Source organism: Wyeomyia smithii, chromosome 2 (genome assembly GCF_029784165.1).
Source record: "Wyeomyia smithii strain HCP4-BCI-WySm-NY-G18 chromosome 2, ASM2978416v1, whole genome shotgun sequence".
NCBI classification, from domain to species: Eukaryota; Metazoa; Arthropoda; class Insecta; order Diptera; family Culicidae; genus Wyeomyia; species Wyeomyia smithii.
In genome coordinates, this window is record NC_073695.1 from 252500170 (window position 1) to 252524989 (window position 24820).

Here is a 24820-nt window from a genome sequence, read left to right on the forward strand (position 1 = left end):
TTTTTGTCAAAGAACGCAACTTTGAGAAAATCGAGTGGTTTGTGTCTTGGGTTGAGAATTCAGTTTATTTCAGAACCATTGCCGCGTACACTGTAAAAGGGAAAGACTGAAACAGAGGTTTAAATAAACTAAGTTAAGTTGACATTACATGCTGGAGACATGATGCTGCTGGTTTTCAATTACTCTTTCAAATGATTCTTGTCATCACTCGAAAGCAGGCCAAAGCCCAATATCTTCCAAAGTACTTTTTTTTTATTCTCGCTTATTTTCCGTTGGTCTAGCTCCGCCACTGTTGTGGCCAATCACCGACGCCCAGGGAGGCGACTCCACACCCAGGACCCTAACTCACGACCCGTTTATTAACGGACCGGCGCCAACGGCTTTACTTCCTCATGCGATGGAAGGCGTGATCCCAGAGATTTTTCGCCTTAGAAAATCTCCCGATGTCGGCTAGGATTGAATCTAGACCAGTTGGGTTGGTTGTGAGTGGATCACGCCACCTCACAACCATCGACATCTATGTCGGCGGTGGGATTCGAACCCAGGCGTCGAGCGTGGTTGGCGGAGACGTTACCAACCACACTAGGCCCCCGCTCTTAACTTCCAAAGTACTTGTCAAGTGGTAACGGGACATTCATTTCAAGTTTGATTAAATCCCGTACAGGTTGGATTTTTATCAATACTATCACCACAGAGAACAGACGTTCATCTTATTTTCAAAGGATGTGTAAAAACTTGCAAACATAATTTCGCCGTAAGTGGTAATGCTCCCGTTATGCGGCACTCGCGTCAATGATAAACCAAGCACTGATATCGATAAAATATCGATACATAAATAATTATGCAGTGCGACTGGGCAAAGATAACTGGAACAAGATACCTAACTTCCAGATTTTTCATACATTTTATACACGACCACTTTCCGACGAGTTGTTGTAAAAAAGAACAGAATAATACAAACCCGGTACATATTCATATAAATTTGAAGCAAATGTTATGATTTTTGTAAAGTAGCAAAATAAACTTTAGCTAACGTGGTAGGTGTCAAGCAATGATAAGTTGAATTGAACTTATTGTAACTAGTAGCAGAGAGCAATGACTTGATGTCGCGCTTAAAGAGGTAATGTCATCTGCCAATAGATTATGAGACGATTTCCAAGTGCTTCTAGAGCGGTTTTATTGTTATTATTACGATTGCCTTATCAATCTAGAATTTTCGCGTTTGGTTTTTGGTGAAAATATTTTTAGAAGCTTTATCGTTAATTATTAACTTTATTAACCTCGGTAAGAATGGAAAACTTGGCTGTAAAGTGTGCTTCTAGCGGTTATCAGGAAGTTCTGATGGTACGCTTAATTTTAAATGCTGCGCCGATAATAAACTAAACATACGTACATATTATTATCATTTTTAAGATGGCAGCACCGTACAGTCGTCCAAATGGATACTAAAAAAATTGTTTCACCTTCAGCAGTCATGTGTTGGCCTTGTCGTCAGTTGATTTTGACGTCAAGTATACATCAAATTAACAGTCTATAAATTAGTTCGACTTTAGCTCACACACAGCGACAATAATGTCCGAAGAATTCTGCAAGAGTCAGGTATCTTGTTCTAGTCATCTTTGAACTGGGGCACCACAAAACAGATGTCGTTAGTGTGTTAACGTATTTTGATTCAAATTTTTACACACGATTTAATTTTTTTTTTTAATATGAACATGAATGTCTATTCTCTGTGCTATCACTGAGAATCTTACACACTTAGATTTTATTGTCGAGAACTGAACAACTAATAATAAAATCAGCAAAATGGTCTGCAAGTTTTCGGCAGAATTTTCAAGAACTTTGACAACTAAAAGGTCAATACATACTGGTTTACGGTATATCGATATACAGTCGCAATTCGTTGCTTAGAACACGACTGCCACCCAACTAGCGAATCGCGTTTGTTAGTTGGGTGAACTGACAGCTAGGCAAATTTTTCACAGGGGAGCGCTAATTGTCTGTTTTCTTTCTGCTTTGAAAAGATTTCCTAATTTAATTGCGGTAAAACCATGTCAAAGAAAATAAATTTTGCTCTTCTGTCTTGCTGCTGTGGTTAATATTTAATGTGTTTGGTCAATCCTTTATTATACTAAAAATCCAACGAGAAGCAAAGTGATAAAGCACATGCACATCACTCTGCTGCTTGCCTCATAAGTGGAGGATCGCGACGCTGGATATTTCCGGTGAAGGCGTTGAAGAAATAAAAGAACTAACAACTGAACAATAAACCTCTAAATTACACACGAAATTTTGCAGATGTATAACATGTACTTTTTAAATTTCGCGATTGATTATATGAGAGATGATCTGCATGAAGTATCCAGCTAATGGCGCTGAGCAGTGGTGGGCACCATTCCGCTAATTCGCTAATTCGTTAATTAGCGACGCTAAAATTCAGTTAGCGATTTAGCGATTTCGCTAATTTTTGAGCTGGTTAGCTAAACTGTTATCGTCGCTAAAATTTTGGCCTTCGAAACGCTAATCGCTAATTCGCTAAATTTTGTAGAGAAGCGACAATAGAAATATTTAGAAAAACTGTGAATTGCTGATGGCGTACGTAAATTGCTTTGAAAGATGAACATACATTACTGCGAAAGTTACTTTTGTCAGTTTTTTTACCCTAGAATGGAGTTCTAGCTATCGTACAAGCCACAGGAGCATTTTGAAGATCAAGCACAAGGTCTAGATTAAATTTTCGGCACACCAAGAATTTTGGTAAATTGCAATGCGCTTGAAATTATGACAACTTTGGTTCTACTTTTTCGATTCAGATAATAATTGAATTTTTATGAAAACATTTCTAAGAGTATTTATTTTCAATGCAAGCTAAATAACTTTTGTTATTCTTGTTTTTACAAAATCAACTATGAATACCGTTTCGTGAACCTCTTATTGTAAATACTTAGCTTTAAAAAGTAATTGTTTTCGTTTGTTTAACCAAAAACGACATTACATGTTAAAAAATTTTACATTTACATATTAAAAAGTTAGCGATTAGCGATTGGCGAGAGTTCCGCTAATGTGGGTTTAGCGTTTAGCGATTATCGAGCTAAATTTTCCGGTTAGCGGCTTAGCGATTAGCGTCGCTAAATTTTCGATTAGTGGTGCCCACCACTGGCGCTGAGGAACAAACTTATCAAGGCTGAATGAATTAAGCGTAAAAACTAAACATAGTTACACATTTTTCACGGCAATAAATAATATAAATCTTATTTTAGTATTACTTTCTCACTTTCCGACCCCTTAAATGCATTTGAATGACATTGAATTATGACATTAGAGTGCTTTTTAGTTGGGTGACGGACATCAACAGGAAACTGTTATGCATTTTTTTTACCATATTGTCAGGTGTTACTTTTTTGAAGTAGAATACTTCTCTCAGGAAGTTCGGCTACATAGGGATGTAAAATGAAAATCTAAAACCGAAAAAAGTGAAAAATATGTCCAATTTCAAATGCTAATAAATCGCTTAGTATTCGATGGATTTCCTTCGTTCTTGCAGCAATAGATTGGAAAATCTTCTAAGATTCTTCCCAAATGTAGATAATTGTAATTTTATTATTCAAACTATTGTACTATTGAAAATAGTCAAGCCTTGTCAAAACGAAAAATTCGGCCTCTGATTGGTCGTTATATGATTGCTTCCCAAGCACGGTCGACAGAATCATAGACCTTGCCATTTGAAATGTGCAATTTGGCCTATATAAGATCCTGTTTCACTCGAAGGCGCTCATTATAATTCTAGACTGCAACAGGAGCAGTCCTCCCTCAGCAGCAGTAGTGGATACAGCAGCAGTAGCAGTGCAGCGGATAACGGCCACAGCTGCGGTATGGCAACGGATAGCGGAGCGCGTCTCAGCATCAATAGCAGGGCCAGGTGATGCAGGGCAGCGGATACCTATGACAACGGAAGCGTCCACTACTGTGACAACGGGGATAGTGCAGCGGTTGACGTTGGTCTCAGCATCAATATAAGCAGGGCCAGCTGATGCAGTGTGGCATTTTAGTGAAATGCTGTCGCTGAGCGATAGCAGGCACACTAGCAAATGTATCCAACGAAAAGAACGTTTTGGAAAGCTTTTCAGTGTTTATTTTCCCGCAAGGAATACTTTATTTGCACTGCCAGTGATAACGCAAAGATGTGATCGGCATCTTATCAGACATTGAGTTAAACAACAAATTGTCCATTTCAGGATGAAATAAAAACCTAATTGAAGAGTTAATATTTTCTCTTAAATCAATTTACACTTTCAAGAAATTTGGAACAGATATATATTTGGCTTCATCTCCGTGTCTCAGAACGTACTGAATTATCTTTTCCTTCAGTCATGAGCACAACATCCGAAAAGCTGATGCAGGGACAGCGGATACCAATAGTAGCGCATAGCGGCCAAAACATTGGCATGGCTACGGATAGCGTAGCAGTTGCAGCGGGTTTAGAATCGATAGCAGCCGATGCAGTGAGGCATTTTAGTGAAATGCAGTCTCTGTGCGATAGCGGGCACTAGTAAATGCAATCAATGAAAAGTTGACTCATTTTGACAACAGATGAGCCGTCTAGTTTTGAGTGTTAAATCAGATTTTCACTGTTTATTTTATCACAAGGAATACTTTATTCGCACTGTCAGTGATAACGCCAAGATGTGATCGGTATCTTATCCGATATTGAATTGAACAACAAATTAAAAAATGACTGACACGCAAGCAGCCGGGTTTTCTTTCTTGTAAAAGTATTCTACTTCATCCTTGCGGTCGTGGCTTTGCACGCAACCCTCCTTTAATTTTTTCGAATAAAATATGTCCAAATTTGAATTTTCCAGATGAATTAAGATTAAATAAGTTCTTTCTGTTCTGCATCAAAATTGAAAAACTTCTTATGTATGAATTATGCATTAATGGCCAGATAATATGCTAAATTCTCGGAAATTAAACTGGCAGTTTGTATTATTGTTGTTAGGTTTTGAAATCGGTTTTTTTTAAATAATTCTACCACAGACAAACAGACGTGCCGCTCGATGACCATTTCATCGACCAGAAAAATAACGATTATTTTGAAATTTCGCTTAGTGGGCAATAATGCCGCAAGTGTCGCTATAAGCAAGCGTGCACATTCATTATCAAAGACAAAAACCGTTTCACGAAAATGAGCTAGTAGACAATAAGCTCACATAGTGGCGTACGAGTGTAACGTTTCGAACAAGGACGAAGATTTTTCAGGATTTTTCTTCGAGGAGTTAACAGACGTGTCTGTGGTTCTACTGTTTAAATTATAAAAAGTCAGTGGAATATATATATATATATTTTTTGACATTTCTCATCAAAAAATAAAATACTATAGGTACATACCTCTAAAATATCCTGTTTATTTCTACTCCATTTACATAACACCTTGGAAAAAAATTTAGGATGGACTTTGCAATGTTTTTTATTGTATCCATAAAAAACGTGGTATTTTTACTATAAGCTTGCAAACGATTTTTGTCATTATCATGATTTCACAACTTTTTTTACTATTGAATCTGCCACACAGATAACAAACATTCATGTTCAAATAAAAAAATTTGAAAATTAAGAGTGAAATTTTGAATCAAAATACGTTAATACACTAACGACATCTGGCTTGTATTGCCGTATCGATATTTTATCGATATCAATGCTTGGTTTGTCTGCGTCGCGAGCGTTACCACTTACGGTTAAATGACGGTTGCAAGTTTTTACATACTTTGAAAATGAGATGAACGTCTGTTCTCTGTGTCTGCCAAAGACAGTAATTTTAATGTTTTGAAAACTGAGGTTCGGTACTTTAATTTAGTAAACTAAGAACTTTGGTGTTTGACAGATGCTAAATATTAATATAAATATTTGAAGCATATACCTGATAAAAAGTGAAAATATTCAAAGTAGGTTAACTTTGTTTGTAGTGTTTTATGTTGAAGTGTGATGTTTACTTGATCATTTGACAGTTTGTCCACATCCACAAGTTGTGTTTACGGTCGTAACGAGAGGTTTGAACCGACCGCAATTCATCAGTTTTTTTTTGTGGATGATAGTAACGCTTTAATGCCGTGATCTAAAATATAACGTTTGGAAGATAAATAAGTGATTTTCAACTAAAACAACGAAGAAGTTGGTTAAAATAAGTTAAAGAATACCCTGGTGTTTGTGAGAATCAATATCGTAAAATCAAAGTTTTTTTGTTTTTATAAGTTAACCTAGAATGGGATAAGTTATGTTTTCGAAAAAAATCCGGTTAAACGGGTTGTATTATGTAATAGCACAGAAAACAGACATCCAAGCCAATTTTGCTTCATGTGTAAAAAGACGCAACGGTTTTTTAACATATCGCAATACGAAGTATGGTAGCATTAAGAACACTTAGTGGTCAATGATTCGATAAAATCGATGGTTTTCCAGCTCTTATCGACATTATTGCAATAAGAAGCGTTGCCGTTTTTTAACGTAGAAATTTTGATCAGTCGTAATTTGTACATGCAATAATTTTATTCAATCCCAGTTTATATTTGCGATAAATTTGTTTGTTTTAGTGTTGATATGAAAAAAAAAAATACACAAACCTCACAAAAACAGTGTTATATCGTTGCAAAAACAGCTACTCTACTATTTGTGAGAATTTTCATGTGTCTGGCAGCTTTGACTATAATCCAGCGCTGCCATCACTAAAGTGGTTAAAGTCGCAGGTTGCAGAAAGATATCTTTAGCATTCCAAACGAGTAAGAATTTCAAATCTTACACGCGATTTCTGGAGTTTTTTGTTCTTGCTTGGGTATCTGTTATCTGTGGTAATAGTGATAGTATTTTTGGTTTAAGTGTAGAAGAAAAACCTTCTAAATGCATCCGGTTTCGTGCTTCATTGGTCTGTGAAAATCAAGAAATTCCAATTTTTTCGTTTTTGGGATCGTTGTAGCACAAACGAACAAACGTAACACTATACCTTACTCCATCGCCCCAAAAAATTTTCAATTGCCTATCAAATAAACTCATCCAAAACTGTCATATGAGGTCATTGTGCAATAATCTATTATTTTTTTTTTTGGCTTTTCTGCTTGTGCAGGCGTTTTTTCACCATTGTGAGCATAATTAGGGATTATTTTTTACTTGATTATTGAGGCATTGTTTTGCCGTTCTGAGTACTATTTATTTATTTTTTTTATTTCTGGCAGTAACAAGCAGTACTTCGCCATTATGAACATCATTTGGGGTCATTTTCTGTTTTGGCCTTTTTTTGCCGTTTTGTGATCTGTTTTTTGTTCGACTTTGTTAAGCTTTCATGAGCGTTTTTTATCATTCTGAGCCCAAATCTAAATAGTTTTATTTTTTCACCTTTTTGGCCATTTTATAGAGGCGTTTTACAGGGTGTTTAATAAGTTCGAATACAATTTTTCATTGTTGTGTAGGTGCGCGCTATGTGTATTAGTGTTGGTGTCAGCCTTGGCCTTATATTGTGGCGCCAGCACTAAATTAAAGTTCGGAAGTCAGACTTCCGACTTCCGAACTCTCTTCCGACTTTACAAACACATAGAACAGCTGCGTGTTCACACAACATGAACTGCGGAATGATTTCAATGTATTTGTTTTTATAAACCGGACTGACAGCGCAGTGGCGGCTGAGATGCTTGCAGTGTTGCGAGAACACCAAAAATAAACATCGGAAGTGAGCCTGACTGCCAGTTTATCAGCGACATTTTGATAATTTTTATTTAAATGCACAATATATGGGCTAACCGACGCGCACAGTGACGATAAAGGAGTATTGTGACGTCGTAGTAAAGTTGTTTGCGTGCGGTGAGCGACCCGGTGACAAATTCCGGCGAAGAGGTGTCGTTTTTTAGTGATCCTTTTGTAGCTTTCATTTCAACATTCTCAGTTTAGTTTCATCTTAACTTTTGATTTCAAAGTGCTTCAATTGTGTTCAAAATCACAGAAATAATCCATTTTACGAGACATTTTGTAACTCAATTCAATAATGGACTTTAAATTAGTTTAATTATTTTAACTTACTTCAAAAGGAAGCACTAAACGGCTGACATAACGCACGTAAAAGTAACACTAATATCAGCAGGTTCTGTGACACCAAGAAATGTAAAATGGTTTTTTGATCCTTATCGAAAATAATTAGGCCGTGTTTTTGTTGAGGTTCCGGAATAGGGTGGCCAGGAAGACGACTTTTTTCCATATGTTTTATTTTCACATTTTACCTGTTGTTGTTTCAGTGATTTTGGATCAAATTACCGATAATTATTTTTAGTTAAATGAAAAATACCAGGTAATCAAATATATGTATATCTTTGAATGCAAAAATTGTAAAAATATTATACTTTATTTGGTGTTTTTAGATTGAATTTACTCTAAAGTGGCCGGATAGTTGAAGCTCCCATTTTCGGATACGAATGCGTTGCTCTTAGGAATTCAAGATTTTATTTTGTATTTCAGTTGTATTTCAACACTGAATGCTCTTAAACCTACTTAGCGAAACTACAAAAGGGGAACCTACGCTAATCTTAGTTGTAAAAATCTTGTTACAAGATGCTTCCGAAATATCACTTTCATTGACGTTGTTCGCTTTGGCAGTAGTTCGATGGGCATTGCTGCCACTGCAGTACCTGATTTATAAATTGCTCTATCATGACAAGTTCTTTGGTTTGACCTAGCCTAGTTTTAATGTTATTTCAGCCGCTTTAATCGTTAGCTTTTTTTTCAGTAAAAACAAACTGCTCCGATTTCGATCCAGAACTGTTGATTGAGTTCACCAACATCCCGCACCGCGATGTCGATAACTGGTAGCCTCGTTGGTTTATCTGTTTTGTACGTAAGAATCGTTTGAGCATAAGTCGGCGATCGATGTTGGCATTCGTCCAAGATGGCATCATAGCGTAGACGCTGGGGTCCTTTCGCTGTTAGCTCGGCATCATTCCAAGCCAACAGTTTCAAGCTCTGCCGGTAGTTATTGGTATCTTTGCTGAAGTAAGCTACACTGTTTTTGCAGTTATAGGTTATGTTTTGCGATGCCGAAGCAGATAGCAGTTGCAGAAAACCTATTTGGTTACTATCCGCTTTGTAAGTAATTTTCATGCCAGTTTCCATCTCGCCCAGCCAAACTTCTTTTTCATCACCGATGTGGTGCAGTTCTTTAGTTCGCAACGGTTGAGGAAGTACACAAGTACTTTTAGTTGTTGCGTCGCAGTACACTAAAATAGCATCTCGTACATCTCCTTCATTGGGATCTATCCAGTAATGGCCCGATGTGTATTCTGGATAGGCTGCAAACAAATCTCTGCATGTCTTCGCTGGAGAGGACTGTTTGCCATCTGGTTTTTTAAATGTACCGAATGTCGTCTTCAGCTTCTCGTATGCTGTTTCGACCAGTTTTCTACGTTCTTCGTCGGTTAAATCAAATATTTTGTTAAACTTCATGGGTTCATCGCCAAGATTTGGGTCCGGTCCCTTGGTGTTACTCATTTGACCATGACCTAGGAGGGCGGCTAGAGCAGCAGCGTCGTAACCAATACCATCTCCAGGAGGTCCAGGAGGTCCCGGCGGACCCGCTGGTCCCATGGGACCGAATTTACCATCGTTTCCTGGAGGACCCCGAGGTCCAACAATACCAACCATACCTTGAGGACCGGGTGATCCATCTCGACCTGGGGGACCCCGAGGTCCTGCCTCACCTGGCTTACCAGGTTGTCCTTCAAAATAAATTATTGGTAATTATCAAATAGATCACATTCCATTCAAAGCGTTTAACCTACCCATCGCACCCAAATCGCCTTTATCTCCTGGTGGTCCTCCAGGTCCTGGAAGTCCTTGCAGACCAATCAAACCACGGTGGCCTTTTACACCTTTTTGTCCTGCTTCTCCAACATCTCCTTTAGCGCCTTCCATTCCTGGTGGACCAGACTTTCCGCGAGGACCTGGCGGGCCTTCAATACCCTGGAATATGTATTTTAATTGGAGGTCCTGAAACAAATCGGTTGTTTTCATGAAGTGTACCTGAGCTCCTGTTTCCCCACGCAATCCTCGTTCACCGGACAGACCGATAAGACCTTGTGGTCCTGGTGGGCCTGGTAAACCTGGGGCACCAGGTAGTCCCTGAGAGCCGGGTGTGCCCACTGGTCCTTTATCACCAATTCTTCCAGCAATACCAGGTGGTCCTTGTTTTCCAGGCGGTCCCTCATGGCCTGGATCTCCAGCAGGTCCCGGAGGACCAGAAGGTCCAGCAGTTCCTGGCTGACCTGGTGGTCCATCATGTCCTGGCTTACCAGCCTGACCAGGCTCACCAGCTGCTCCTCGAAGGCCCCTAGCACCCGTTTGTCCTGTATAATGTAATAACTTATATTCTGTATGCATTTCAGTTATAAGCAAACTTGTTACCGCTAGATCCTGGCAAGCCTGGCATTCCGCGGTCTCCCGGAGCTCCTTGGGGACCAGAATTACCAGGAGGTCCTGGTGGACCATCACTACCAGCTGAGCCCTTCATTCCCTCCGGTCCAGGTTGACCAGGCAATCCTAGAATAAATAAGAACACTGCAGAACCCTGGAGAAAAAAAAGTTCTCTGTTCAACCTTGTGGTCCCGGATTTCCATGTCTTCCTGTGTCACCAGGATTGCCTTTTTGGCCAGCTAATCCAGCTGGTCCGGGTGCTCCTTGATTGCCAGGTTGTCCCTTAAAAATATGAATGTGAGTAATATACAGACATACTTTTTGGGTAATAATACCGCTGCACCAGGATCACCGGGCCTTCCAGGACTTCCCATGGATCCAGTCTCCCCACGCAAGCCCGGCTCACCACGGGATCCTTTGCTACCGGTCAATCCAATCAGCCCATGTGGCCCGGGTTCACCCGGTATTCCCGGATTGCCACTGATTCCTTGCTCTCCCTTCAATCCCATTGCTCCACGATCACCCTTTGAACCTGGTAAACCAACGGGTCCTTGTGGTCCTGGGAAACCTTGTAAACCTTGCGGTCCGACCGCTCCGCGTTCACCGATGGATCCGGGTGCTCCTGGTTCACCCGGAATTCCAGGGGTTCCTGGTTCACCTTTTTCTGCCGGTTCTCCAGGTGGGCCCGTTGCTCCCATCGGTCCTTGAAGTCCTCTTTCTCCTGTTCTACCTGCTGCACCTTCGGGTCCAATTGGTCCAACTGCACCTCGTTCCCCCTTCTCACCAGATGGACCTGGGAGGCCTCTCAAACCGGGCATACCGATCATACCTGGAGCTCCCTGATGACCCTTAATTCCAGCTGGCCCAGGAGAACCCTATTGAGAAAGATTGAAACATACCATTTCTATGTTGACAAGTAAATTTTATTAAGGAGAGCTCACTGTTGGACCATCATTGCCTTGGGAACCAGGTTCTCCTCGTAATCCTGGCGTACCGGGAATTCCAATTGGTCCTCTTTCACCCGGAAAACCACGCTCTCCTCTAATGCCTGGTTGACCGGCTAACCCTGAAGGTCCAGGTTGGCCAGTTTGTCCATCTTTTCCTGATGCACCTGGATTTCCTGGTGTTCCCGGTAGACCTTGGAATCCTCGTGGACCTAAAATGAATACTGTAGCAAGTTGAATTCTTTGGCGATTAGTTTGATTAGTTTACCGGCCGGTCCCGGTGGACCACGGTCTCCATCATTTCCAGGAGGTCCCGGAGGACCTGCAACTCCGGGTGGTCCATCTTTTCCTGCGTCTCCACGTGGTCCTGGAGTTCCTGGGGGTCCAATATCGCCATCTTTGCCCGGTTCTCCCGTGAAGCCTGTTGGAAATTATTTAGTTTTACAATTTCTGGAAAATGATTGAGGGCATACCTTTATCTCCTGGTAAACCAATTGGGCCTGGAAGACCTTGCAAACCTTGATGCCCCGGTTCACCAACCTGATATTGAACACGGTAATTATTCACGTAATCATCATTGATAATTTAACGTATGTTACCTTTCCATCAGATCCTGGTAAACCTCTCTCTCCAGGAGCACCGGCTTTGCCTTGAGAACCTGGTCTTCCCGGCACACCACGAAGACCTTGTATTCCTGGTGGACCTGGAGCACCAGGATCTCCACTTGAGCCTTTGTTGCCTTGTGGACCCATTGCCCCTCGGTCTCCACTTTGACCTTTAATGCCCTGTGCGCCGTCGGGACCAGGTAAACCAGGTACACCTTGAAATAATATTCGATGGTTAACATATATATCGTAGATGACTTTGTGTAAAAATGTACCTGGTAAACCTCGTTCGCCCTGTGGACCAGATAAGCCCGTAGGACCCTTCATTCCTCGTTTACCACGCTTTCCTTCTGGCCCTATTGCTCCGGGGAGACCTCGCGGTCCTGGTACTCCAGCTTCACCTTTTATGCCGGCTTCTCCTTTGTATCCCCTTTCTCCTGGGAGACCCTAAAATTATTAATTAAACTTGAAAGCAGCCCTTGGACAGATGTGCTCAGTAGTCTTACAGGTTCTCCTTTCACGCCTGTCTCCCCAGGGCTGCCATTGGCACCGGGAGATCCTCTCGGTCCCGGGAATCCCGGTGGACCAGCTATTCCTGGTTGACCCACTGATCCTTTCTCGCCTGATTGAGATGACAGTCTTATAAAAAAGATAGTGTTGTTTTGAAGCAGATCTCTAGTGCATACCTGACGCTCCATCTTTTCCAGGTGGACCGTTCAATCCCGGTTCTCCTGGTTGCCCTGGCCTTCCTGACTCACCACGAGGTCCTTGGGGGCCTTGACTGCCTGTGTAAGTATGTGATAATTGATGAATGCATATGTTTCATTTTACGCTATGTGAAATATACCTTTGGGACCCTGTGCACCCAAATCGCCCTTATTACCCGGTGTACCAGGAAAACCAGGAGGACCAGGTTTTCCTACAGGTCCCGGTTGACCGGGTGGACCAGCAATGCCGTCGATGCCTCGCAAGCCAGGTGGTCCAGGTGGTCCTTCACGGCCACGTTCGCCTCTTGGTCCTGCAGATCCCTAGTGAGAAAAAAAATTAATATAATAAACGATCACTCAACAATTAGAATCCCTCTTACTATTGGTCCGGGAGCACCAATAGGACCAGCACCACCCACAGATCCTTTTTCACCTGAAGCACCTTGCTCTCCTTTGGGACCATCCAGTCCAGGAAAACCTTGGTGCCCTTTAATTCCCGGTACTCCAGGTAATCCTGGCAGTCCTCGAGGACCGGGCTGTCCTACCAATCCTTGAGGGCCTGCAACAAGTTAAAAACTAGTATTAAAATGCAATTTGGCTAGTGTGTAACCAGTATACCTGCATCTCCATCATCTCCAGGGGCCCCATCCTTACCAGGTGGACCAGGAAGTCCTCGAACGCCCGGAAGACCGGAGATACCTGGTGGGCCAGGTTCACCGGGTTCACCTCTCGTTCCCTACAAAACACAAATTTGCACATACCTAAATGTTATTCAACTTGCAGTATTACTTATACCTGAAAGCCTTGCGGTCCGGAGACACCAGGAGGGCCAGGAGGTCCGCGTGGTCCAACAGGTCCAACCTGAGCTTGCATGAACTGGAAGTTATCAGGGGAAGGTCCCTTGTCTGAACCAGCCATTGAATCTTGCAGCTGCTGGGTGTAGAATGTTAGATCTGGTGCTGGACCCGGAGGGCCTGGGAGACCGGGTACACCAGGTGTACCAGGAACACCAGGTGCACCTGCTTCACCGGGGCTTCCAGGTTGCCCGCTTGGACCTGGTGGTGGCCGGTGGATCACATGTGATGCCTCGTATTCAGGTGCCGCCGTAGTAGTTGTTGATGGTGGAATAATTTCCACGGTTACGTTCGTCGTAATCTTTGGACAGTCAGCTTCATCGCAAATAACTTGACTATTTCGACACTGGCAGGTTGCGCAATCGTTGTAGCCCGATTGAAACTGTTCCTTCTCGCGATACCATTTTTCTTTGAAGAAGCACGTGAATGGCTGAACGATCGATTCTGGCTCCGGCGGCCTTACGCTGACGGAAATATGTGGGGATGGTACTTCTCCGCGGGGAATTTCATCATCTGGCTGGCGAAAACTTGCTTCAGTGGTTCGTTTGCCTGTGGCGCCAAGTGAAAGGACGTATAGAAAAGCAAAAATATTATTTAATTTAGTTTTGGCGTAGAGTTATTTGAAAGTAATGCATCATGGTGACCGAAAAAAGCTTTGGGAATGTAGAGATCATAATAAAAACAGAATTTGAAATTTTTTCACTGAGCGTCTTAGTAGAATGGTATAAAAAAACAGAGGATAGAATTATAAGTTTCCATTCAATTTAAAATTACAATAAGAATTTGTTTCACATGATCCTCCCCTTTTTACGGGGAGGGGGTCGCATTTTTGGCCAGGACCGGTCAAAACATAAAAATCTTGCTTCAGTTACGAGACAGAATCATCGCATCTTCGATAAAGTTGAATGTGACCCCCTCCCCGTAAAAAGGGGAGGATCATGTGAAGACAAAATCTTATTGTAACTTTGAATTTCTCTTACACTTTTGATATTAAATTAAACAGATTTCAAAAAAAGTAATTTAACCTCGAGATAAACCTATTTAAGTAATGTAGGGGAATTGGGGAAAAAATCGACATGTTGCTGACATTTTACGAAGATCGGAACCTACCAATCAATTTCTGAGACTTTTTTACTCAATATAAGATATAATTTGACAACCACTTTTAGATATTAGCGCATTACCATTATTGCTCAGACATACTCGATATTATTTCGCTTTGTGAAATAGGTATGGCTACATCCATAAATTACGTTTCGCGAAAAATCCAATGTTTGGAACCCTACCCCCCATATGTAACGAAACGCAACGCCAACGCCTACTCCCTATAAAAAATACGTAACACTGTAGAAGAATTTGCCTAATAAAAATTGTTAGTTTTTGGAGAGTCTCCTCAGAGATTTTTCATTACGTAACGCTGATCTCACCTCCCCCCCTCCCCTATGCAACAAATTGTAAAGCTCAAGAACCCCCCTCCCCTCTATGAGCGTTACGAAATTTATGGATATCGCCTATACTAAAACCATGCCAAACCGTTTTCGTAGAATCATTGTTTTGAGCTCAGTTTTTGTCCGATTGGTCTGCTTTTTTTAAAACACGGGTAAGAAAATGCTTATATGGACACAATAAGCCAATTGATATTTTGCTTGAAAATAAAATGGCGTCGAAAAACATCGAAAATTTCCGATTTCTCAAAAATGTAGAATGGCGTTACTGTTTCCCATTAAGGTAAAATGTGTTCAAACTCGGGGAGATTTGTTTTTGCGTCAAAATACTGTTTCATGTAATACATAGAAGCTAAGGCAGAAAAAAAGTAAATTTTCGTTGCACTGTGTAATTCACAATTTTTCATGTGAATACATACAATTTCTAATACAGGTCGGACTCTATTATTCGGAGTATCGAATTCTTTTTCACTATGCATAATCGAATTTTCTAATCCCTCGAATCACAAAAAAATTGTTCAAATTTCCAATCCACGAACGTACAACAATTATTTTCTTTCTCTATGTTACTTGAATAATGCAGTGGCTTAGCCAGAAAATATTTCTGTTGAAAAGGTGGTTAGGTCTTTAGAAAAAAAAAGTAAATTGGACACTGATTAGTTTCACTTCACCTGAACATGTCCCAAACATGCCGGATGCCGAAAGGGATAGTGAAGGCAAAATATCAAATAAGTATCATGAACAAACATCAAAAATAAAATATTCCGGAAAATCGAATCTCGGATAATTGAGTCCCCTTTGATCAGGTTTCCAAATAGTCGAGTCCAGCCTGGATTGCATTTTGGCTTTTAAACTGTACACTATCATATTTAGTCAAAGTTCAAACGTTTTTAAGCGATTTTCTATGCTATTTTATCAACTCAAATTAGTTTTTTTGCGCGCTTCCATACAAATTTGGAACGTATCCCCGCATAAAAAAATCTGATTGTACAAGCAACTTTAGTGAAGATCGGGTATCGCCAGCTACATATATCTAAGGAGGCAGCCCTAGTATGGCAATATGTTGAAAAGCAGCGTTGCAAATCGAGCGAAAAGCAAACGAGACATATGCTACGCTTCTCAAGGCTTTTACACACACGTTTCCGAGTTACTTTTTCTTCTTCATGCATTCCCCTGAGCAAGCACGCTCCGACTCGAAAAAAACTCTTTTGTATTGCTACTTAGCGACAGTAAAAGAGTACGCGAGTTCCTGCTAACGAGTACGAGAAAAAGCAAAGCCTTGGTGGTACATTCAGATACGGAACTCGACCTTCTGTTTATTATACACAGACTTCGCAGCCTACTGTTGACTGTAAAGGACAATTGCGGGGCTAGCGCTACGATCCTACTGACACTAACAGTCTCTCCCTAGTCGAGACTCGACCCTACGACGACTGGCTTGTTAGGCTACCATCGTACCTCGAGACCAGCTGGGAGTACGAGTAGCGAGTACGAGTACTGGACTAAAATTGCTCGACTAGGAGGAGTGCTTAAAATACTGTGCTCAAAAAGGAAAATGTTTTCTCCATCTACTTGGTTTTTCTTCGTGCACCGACAGCCGGACGTGGGGGAAGAATCTGTAAAGTATCGCATACTGGAACGTGAAGGGTATCGAACTGATTTGGTAAGTTTTTATAGCGGTTTAATGCAAAACCTGCCGAAGCTAACCGCTACCGAAGTAGTCCGTTACCCTATTTGAAATTTTTTTTTGTCCCTCTGCAACTATCGTAATGCATCTTGAAACAATTGTACTCGGATGGTTGTACTCGCGAGAAGGGGACTACACGCGAGTGAAAGAGTAAACGCGCGTGTGTGCATATGATCTCGGGAGCGAATGCGAGCAAGGAAGACAGCGAGAAAGAACGAGAAATAGTTTTAACTCATTCCCAGCGGGTGATGCCGTATGGCCTCACCTGACATCTAAACTCTGATTGTAGCTTACCAATTATGCTTGCAGTTTTGAACAACGAAACTATTCAATACGGTTAGAGAAACGATCGATCTACAACATGCAATGCAGTTTGTGTCAATTGTGCATGTAGTTGCTGAGTAATACGGGTTTGAAGGTGAGTTTTCGAGTTAAAATCTGATTTCTCTCCACCGGAAATGGGTTAATGGAGAAAGCTCCAGTGTGTGTATCGGCAACTACGAGAACCTCACTTAAGGTGCTGCATGCTGGTCATGAGTGAGACAAACAACACTGTACCATCCTACTACGAATAATTCGGAAATAAATACTGATCGAAACAATCCGCATCGACCCAGGCCAACCAAAATTAACAACCATAGGATACTCGGCACTTGGAGCATCGAAACTCAACCGTCACGCGTGGGCATTCTAGAAATGCAAAATGTGAAAATGGAAGTTTTAGCTATCCAAGAAATGCGGTCGCCGAATATGAGTTTACGTGAGTTCCTACTGGTAGATCCTATTGCAGAAACGACCTTCAGATACTACATTTACTATAGTGGCTCCGACAGCGGCGAAGGAAGTGTCGGTTTCGTCATACATTGAAAACAGATCAATGGGTTATCAGGTGGAGGCCCGTTAGTGACCGTTTATGCGGAAGAGCAGATTATTCAATAACTGCCTGATCAACGTAAAGCTGGAGTGCTGCAATTACCGGGCAATCACTCTGCTGAACGCCGCCCACAAGGTACACTCCCAAATACTCTGCCGTCGACTATCACCATTTGCGAAGCAGTTCGTGGGGCACTACCAGGCGGGATTCATGGATGTTGGTAGTGACACTCACCCACCACCACGGACTGCGGTTCGGCAGGTTATGCGGAAATGCCGCGAATAAAACGTGCCCATAAATCATTTGGTCATCGATTTTAAATCAGCGTACGACACAATCGATCGGGACCAGCTATGGCAAATTATGCACGACTACGGATTTCCGGACAAACTGACGCAGTTGGTTAAAGCGACGATGGATCGAGTGATGTGTGTATCGGGAGCACTCTCGAGTATCGGGAGCACTCTCGAATTCCTTTGAAACCCGAAGAGGTTTAATTCAAGGTGATGGTCGTGCCTACTGTTTAACATTGTCCCGGAAGGTGTCATTAGAAGAGCGGGAATTAACACGAGTGGCCGGTTCAAGTGTTTGACTTCACTGATGATATCGACATCGTGGCTTGGATCTTTGTGAAGATGGCGGATACGTACATCGGACTTAAGGCCGAAGCCAAACGAATTGGACTGGTCATTTATGCATCGAAGACGAAGTACATGAAAGAAAGGGGTACACGAGCTCTCTGGTGACTGCCGACAACGATACTAGCAGAGATCGAGTAGAGTTCGTCGCCGCACCAAGTTAACCAACTACAAGACGCTGATCAGACCGGTCCTCTACGGGCATGAGACATGAACTATACTTGTGGAGGACCAACGCGCCCTTGCGGTCTTCGAGCGGAAGGAGTTGCGTACCATCTTCGGTGGACTGCAGATGGAGAACGGAGTGTGGAACCACGAACTGCAGGAGATGATTGGGGAGCCATCAATCGTCCACACCGCTAAGATTGGCAGGCTGCGGTGAGCGAGGCATGTCGTAAGGATGTCGGACGATAGTCCGGTAAAGATGGTTCTTGAAACCAATCCGTTAGGGACGAGACAGAGAGGTGGTCAGCGGGCAAGGTGGATCGATCAGGTGGAAGACGACCTGCGAACCCTACGCAGACCGCAGAGCTGGCGGATTGCAGCCATGGACCGAGTGGAATGGAGACGACTCTTACGTACAGGAAAAGCCACACCACGGCTTTTGACTGTTTGGTAAGGTAAGGTAAGGTAAGGTAAGCTAAGGTAAGGTAAGGTAAGGTAAGGTAAGGTAAGGTAAGGTAAGGTAAGGTAAGGTAAGGTAAGGTAATGAATGACTTTGATTTAAAAAGTAATAAATCAATTGTGGATGAAAATCAGGATGAAAATCGTAATTAATGTTTCCCAGATCGTAAAACTCTAATTACTTTAGCAGTATTTCTGTTGTCTTTCAATTCCCCCCAACTGATCTCGAGGTGCGACGCTGGCCTAACAAGCCAATCATCGTAGGTTCGAGTTTCGGCTATGGAGAGATTGTTAGCGTCAGTAACATCGTAGAGCTAGTACTGTAATTGTCCCATACAATAAACAGTTGGCCGCGAAGCCTGTGTATAATAAACAGTGATCGAGTTCCGAATCAGAATGTAGCATCAAGGCTTTGCTTTGCTATTTATATGTTCATAGTTGAAAAGTCAAAACCTTTAAATTTCGTGTAAGAAATTAGTTTTTAAACAGCACTTAACGGTAAGAAATCATTCATGCACTCGTTTCGCGAAGGTAAAAATAACAGAAAAAAATTGAATGGCGTTAAATATTGATTGTCACATTTTGAAAACTAGCCTTAGCGTAAGCCAAGGCTCAAAATTATTGGTGTGCCATTACATAGTCAGAGTTTCCATATTTTATATTACCTCTATACTACAAATTTAGTGACTGATTAGCGTTTTGGGGGTCAAATTTTAGGCGACACTTAATGTATCTATGACGCATACTTTTCTTTGAAAATAAATATAATAGAAAAATAATAGGAATATAATAAAAAAAGTCATGGGGTTATTCTGTTCCAAAGGCTCAAGTGAAATTTGATTCACCAATAATTGACGAAAATCTTCAACTTCTAATTCGTTTGAAAAATGTCCGCAGACGTCAATATCAACGTTCTCGTGACCCTGTTTTTAAAACTATTTATAAAGACTTACAGAAAGAGATTAAACATAGATTTACACTTCTGAGAAATCACAATTTTGAGACTAAAGTTGAAAAATTGAAACCATATTCAAAACCCTTTTGGAAGCTGTCGAAGATTCTTAAGAAACCTTCAAAGCCTATGGTGATGGTAAACGTTTTCTTGTATCCAATGAACAAAAGGCTCAAAGACTTGCTCAGCAGTTTGAGAGTGTTCATAACTCAAATTTGAATTTTGTGAGTCCAATTGAAAATGAGGTCAAACGTCAATTTGATTTGATTTCTTCCCAGAATATTTTACCTGCAGAAATAATTGAAACTAACTTGAATGAGATTAAATCAATTATTAACAATTTCAAAAATATGAAAGCACCTGGTGACGATGGAATCTTTAATATATTAATCAAACATCTCCCTGAGAGCACAATGGAGTTTTTAGTGAAAATTTTCAATTGCTGCTTCAAAATTTCATATTTGGGATAATTTGGGAATATGGAAAAATGCAAAAATTTCTCCAATTTTAAAGCCGGATAAGAATCCAGCTGAAGTTTCAAGTTATCGACCAGTCAGTTTGCTTCCTTCAATAAGTTAACTTTTCGAGAGAATTATTCTTAACTGAATGATGTCACACATCGAAGAAAATTCAATTTTTGCAGATGAACAGTTTGGATTTCGCCATGGGCATTCCACTACTCATCAATTGCTCAGAGTTACTAATATGATACGAGCTAACTAATCTGAAGGTTATTCCACTGGAGCTGCTCTTTTAGACATAGAAAAAGCATTCGACTGTGTTTGGCATAAAGGTTTGATTGCGAAATTGCAAACTTTTAATTTTCCAATTTTCCTAATCAAAATTTTGAAAAATTATCTTACTGATCGAACTCTGCAGGTTGTCTATCAGAATTCGAAATCTGATAGATTTCCTGTCAGAGCAGGTGTGCCCCAAGTTTCAGTATTGGGCCCAGTCCTGTACAACATACTCACTTCAGATCTTCCTGATTTGCCTCCAGGATGCACAAAGTCATTGTTCTGCGATGACACAAGCATTTCCGTAAAAGGAAAAAGCCTTCGTGTCATATGCAGTCGATCGCAGAAAAGTTTAGATATTTTTCCTTCCTACTTGCAAAAGTGGAAAATCTCTCCCAATGCTTCTAAAACTCAAATGATAATTTTTCCTCATAAGACTAGGGCTTCTTTCCTCAAGCCAAACAACAACCACGTTGTCAAGATAAATGGGGTTGTTTTAAGTTGGTCTGACAAGGTTAAGTACTTGGGACTAATTTGCGATAAAAAACTTATTTTCAAAGAGCACATTGAGAGTATACAAGCCAAGTGCATCAAATATACGAGATGTTTATATCCTCTTATTAACAGGAATTCTAAACTTTGTTTAAAGAACAAACTTTTATTTACAAACAATTTTTTAGACCAGCAATGCTTTATGCAGTACCGATCTGGTCAAGTTGCTGTTCAACAAGGAAGAAAACGCTCCAAAGGATTCAGAATAAAATTCTGAAAATGATTTTGAAGCGTCCTCCTTGGTTTCGTCCACTCGAATTACATAGACTTACTGGTGTTGAACCATTAGAAGCTATGTCAAATAAAATTATTAACAATTTTCGACAAAAATCGTTGCAATCCTCAATTGCTACGATAAGCTCTCTTTATAGCCAATAAGTTAGCAATTAGGTTAGTTATAAATTTACTTCGCTTTTTCTGACAAGCAGGTTTAAGTCCCTACGAATGATAAGTCCTAATTGCGAAAGCAAACAAATCCTAACAATTAAAATTACAAATTTCTAACAGTGTTGAGAAGTCACCATTTGTGATTGGATACATTGTTTAAAAGGTATCAGGATAATATGCGTGTTATAGTTGCGTGATCTGCTCATAGGTACTACAAAAAAAAAAAAAAAAAAAAAAAACACAGAAATGAGTTGCTGCACCGGAGCTTTGGGAGAAAGAATTTGGCCTCCTATTTGTGTGTGGAGTTATCGAGCGGGAAACATGGTAAACGGTACAAGCGGTAGTTTCTGGAAGCCTCTATCAACAGTCATAAAAAAGCGATTTTTTTGAATGATATAATTTACAATTCTCATATGTTACGAAAGAAAATAAACCACATAACATTCATCGCATATTTGGTAACCTGGTGTGAATTCTACAAAACATGGAGTTTAGCGCCCCAGCTGGTCTCGAGGTACGATGCTGGCCTAACAAGCCAGTCGTTGTAGGTTCGAGTCTTGACTCGGGAGAGACTGTTATACTATATAGCTTATTCGACTTGATTGCCTTCAACTGTGTTCGAAAGTTTTCATTGAGTAGATAAACTTTACCTTTGCAAAAACTTCTTGCAATTGCAGTATAACAATCTAAGATGTTGTTCTGGTTCTGCTGTAGACTTCGGAGATCGTAAATCACGAGTCAGTATTAATTCGATTTAAACTACAAGATTTATATATGGCTTAGTTACCCATTCTTTTTCGACACAATTTTATTTTGATTTTTATAACTGATGATCTGTCTCCACTCACCATTGTCCTGATCATAGTCCCGTTCGTTTTCACCGTAATCGTAGGGATCGTAATCGTCGTACTCGGAATAAGCTGGCGGCGCATCGGCTTGCGGTCGTTCCTTCGTTTTGGCAGGTTTCGGTGCGGATTTCGTTTTTACTTTGCTACTTTTCTTACCCTTTTTCTTTACCGGCCTTCGAACCACATCCGGCGCTTCATCTTCACACTTTATCTGATCGACTAGTATCACAGCTATCAGCAGCAACGGTAGAACCGTCGCACTAAGTCGAAACTTCATCACTTTTCTGATCGAAGCGGACGCGAAAGACGTTCTTATCTGATCCCTGGTGACACTTAGTACATCGTTTCTAGGTTCTTCACCACGAATAATGAATCAGAACTGCAGCTGTTGGCAGTGATCCTGGAAGTAGAAAGTTGCACTAATCACACTCGGCGGTTGATAAGCTTTCGTATTTTAACCGGTTCCGAACACGGAAGAAAGCGTTACGAAATTTGGCTTCTATTTATGTGTAGTGGAAGTCCATTTGAGCTGATAACAATAATTTCGCTGGAGGTTCACGCATAGCTAAATTGTTGCTTCCCCGTGTTCATTCACTTCTATGTTCAACTGGTTTTGCTCTATGCTCTAGCGAAAATTATGTCACTCATGGGGCTGATAAGGTATCAAAAATTCTAAATTCTTGCTCTCGGCTGCTGGGGAGACATATATGGACACCCTTGAAATAATGAAATGTTGCACATCTTCAAATTAAATTATGTTCAATATCATTAGTCAGTTATGGCATTCACAATCAATTGATGGTTTAATCGTTTTCCAGAACACTAGTAAAAATGCATTTCGCTTAATTTAGAAATAGAACATCCTTATCAAGACCATAGATCACTTATATCCGTTTAGCACGCAGCATGAATGATTGATGTGATCAAAAGCATGTCAAAATTCACTTACTTCCCACAGTTATCCTTGTGGAAGAAGATCAGAGATCACTGCAACATCACTTCCCAATTCACTAATGCACAACACTTTAACCTAGATAATTGCCACTGATTTCACTACTAAATTCGAGATTCGTCCAAACCGCGCACCGTTAAAGACCTAAAACAACTGAGTTTGCTATCGGAGCAGGAAAGCTTTTTATAGCGCGAAACGCACCAGCTCCCGATCGCGACTTAGAACGCGATCGTCTTCGCAGACTCACAAAAATCTTAAAAAACGACTGCGTGCCGGTCGTGCATCGAAAGCACGGAACGCATGTATGTGGGGCACAAGATTGGAATTCGCTGTAACGGGTGTGATTACTATTCCATATTTTTGGAGCTGTTTAAGCATGAGGTCAGTACGACATAGCGAAATCATGAAACATGGTGACATTTTTTGGTAGGAATATAATGAGGTTTGCAGTCCAGTTCTCTAAATAGATCGAAGCTCACTAACTTTCTTCAACATCACTAAACGAACAAGTTTACAGAAATCAATTTCCACTAATCGAATATTGTCAATTGATGAATTGATTGCTTTTCAATTGAAAGCTGCATTTGAGGTCAATCAATGCTGGTATCAGCATAGATCTGTTTGACCAACATTGTAATGATGGGAAAAGCACACCGCCAACACGCAGCGCATCGTTTAATGTTGCACCCACGCGAGACGTTTTAAAACACCAAGCACAGTCCATGGGTGGTGTGTGCAACTGTCGCGGGACAAGTGCGAAATACAGTATGGACTGAGACTGAGAAAGCGCATGAATGAAGTTCTATATATGCTAATTAAGATCAATGATCGCATTTCTATGCGCGGTAAAGTGTGATATATTATTTTGTTTTATATTGTTATTGAATTAATTATTTTAATGTTGTAATTACCAGCTGGCTGTGTTTTGTATTAATCGAAATGGTTTTACTTTAGTCTCAAAGTGTTGTTACTATCACTGGTTATTTACCATTCACGTCCTGGAACAAATAAGTGTACTAACGACTATCATTCATTCTATAGTGACGGTGAAGCCCAATTCGGTTGACTTTTTTAGTTAAATTGTTCAATGCTACGGTACATTGTTGGATTTGTAGTGCATGCGAACTTGCAATTATAGTTATGCGTAATGCCAAAGTATTCTATATTCTTTTGAGACCATTTAGGGTGCTGCCGAAAATTTTTTTCGGTATTCTTTAGAAGCTAAATTACAAGGTATAGTAGCATAAGTTCTACCATTTGGCAGCAAAATGATTTTTACATTATCGAAGTTATTCCAGCAATGATTTTTTATTGAGAATTCATTACTTAGATCAACGATTCTGGTCGCAGTGAAGAAGTCCATACAGAAACAAAAAAGATTATACGTCAATCATCTTCGATCTCAAAAACAATTTTCTTTCTTCCAGATATTCAACGCCAGCCTTTTCCCTCATTATCGACCTACAGAATAGGTACGCTTCGGCAGATCTTTAGATAGTTTGATGCAAACCTCATGATATACTTTTGAAACTCATTGCTTCTGAGAATTTATCGTCGACCTTCGAAACCAATAA

General features: G+C 40.7%; 1 protein-coding gene across 2 annotated transcripts; it reads right to left on the reverse strand.

Annotated features, from left to right (window-relative positions):
• Nucleotides 1-8475: 8475 nt before the first annotated feature.
• On the reverse strand, nt 8476-23383 carry LOC129722453 (collagen alpha-1(I) chain-like). 2 transcript variants are annotated; one of them, XM_055675903.1, is made up of 19 exons: nt 23244-23383; nt 22295-22694; nt 13492-14099; nt 13315-13432; nt 13077-13255; nt 12837-13017; nt 12676-12774; nt 12496-12611; nt 12265-12436; nt 11984-12204; nt 11858-11924; nt 11653-11805; nt 11382-11596; nt 10776-11315; nt 10623-10722; nt 10432-10566; nt 10051-10373; nt 9810-9990; nt 8476-9746 (listed from the first exon to the last, which is right to left on the reverse strand). In XM_055675903.1, the coding sequence occupies exons 2-19, from the start codon at nt 22569-22571 to the stop codon at nt 8758-8760; spliced, it is 4674 nt and encodes a 1557-aa protein (XP_055531878.1). In that variant the 5' UTR covers nt 22572-22694; nt 23244-23383; the 3' UTR covers nt 8476-8757. The 2 variants fall into 2 exon arrangements, with proteins under 2 accessions (XP_055531878.1, XP_055531879.1); XM_055675904.1 differs by having other exon boundaries at nt 22295-22987.
• Between the last annotated feature and the right edge of the window lie 1437 nt (nt 23384-24820).

Bases quoted from the DNA above. Each gene is read 5' to 3' on its own strand.
- LOC129722453 (XM_055675903.1), bottom strand. From the start codon at position 22,571: ATGAAGTTTCGACTTAGTGCGACGGTTCTACCGTTGCTGCTGATAGCT. The intron at 11,316-11,381 runs GTGAGCTCTCCT...CTTTCTCAATAG, and splicing joins AAGGCAATGATGGTCCAACA to GGTTCTCCTGGGCCAGCTGG. The intron at 10,723-10,775 runs GTATTATTACCC...CATATTTTTAAG, and splicing joins CCGGTGATCCTGGTGCAGCG to GGACAACCTGGCAATCAAGG.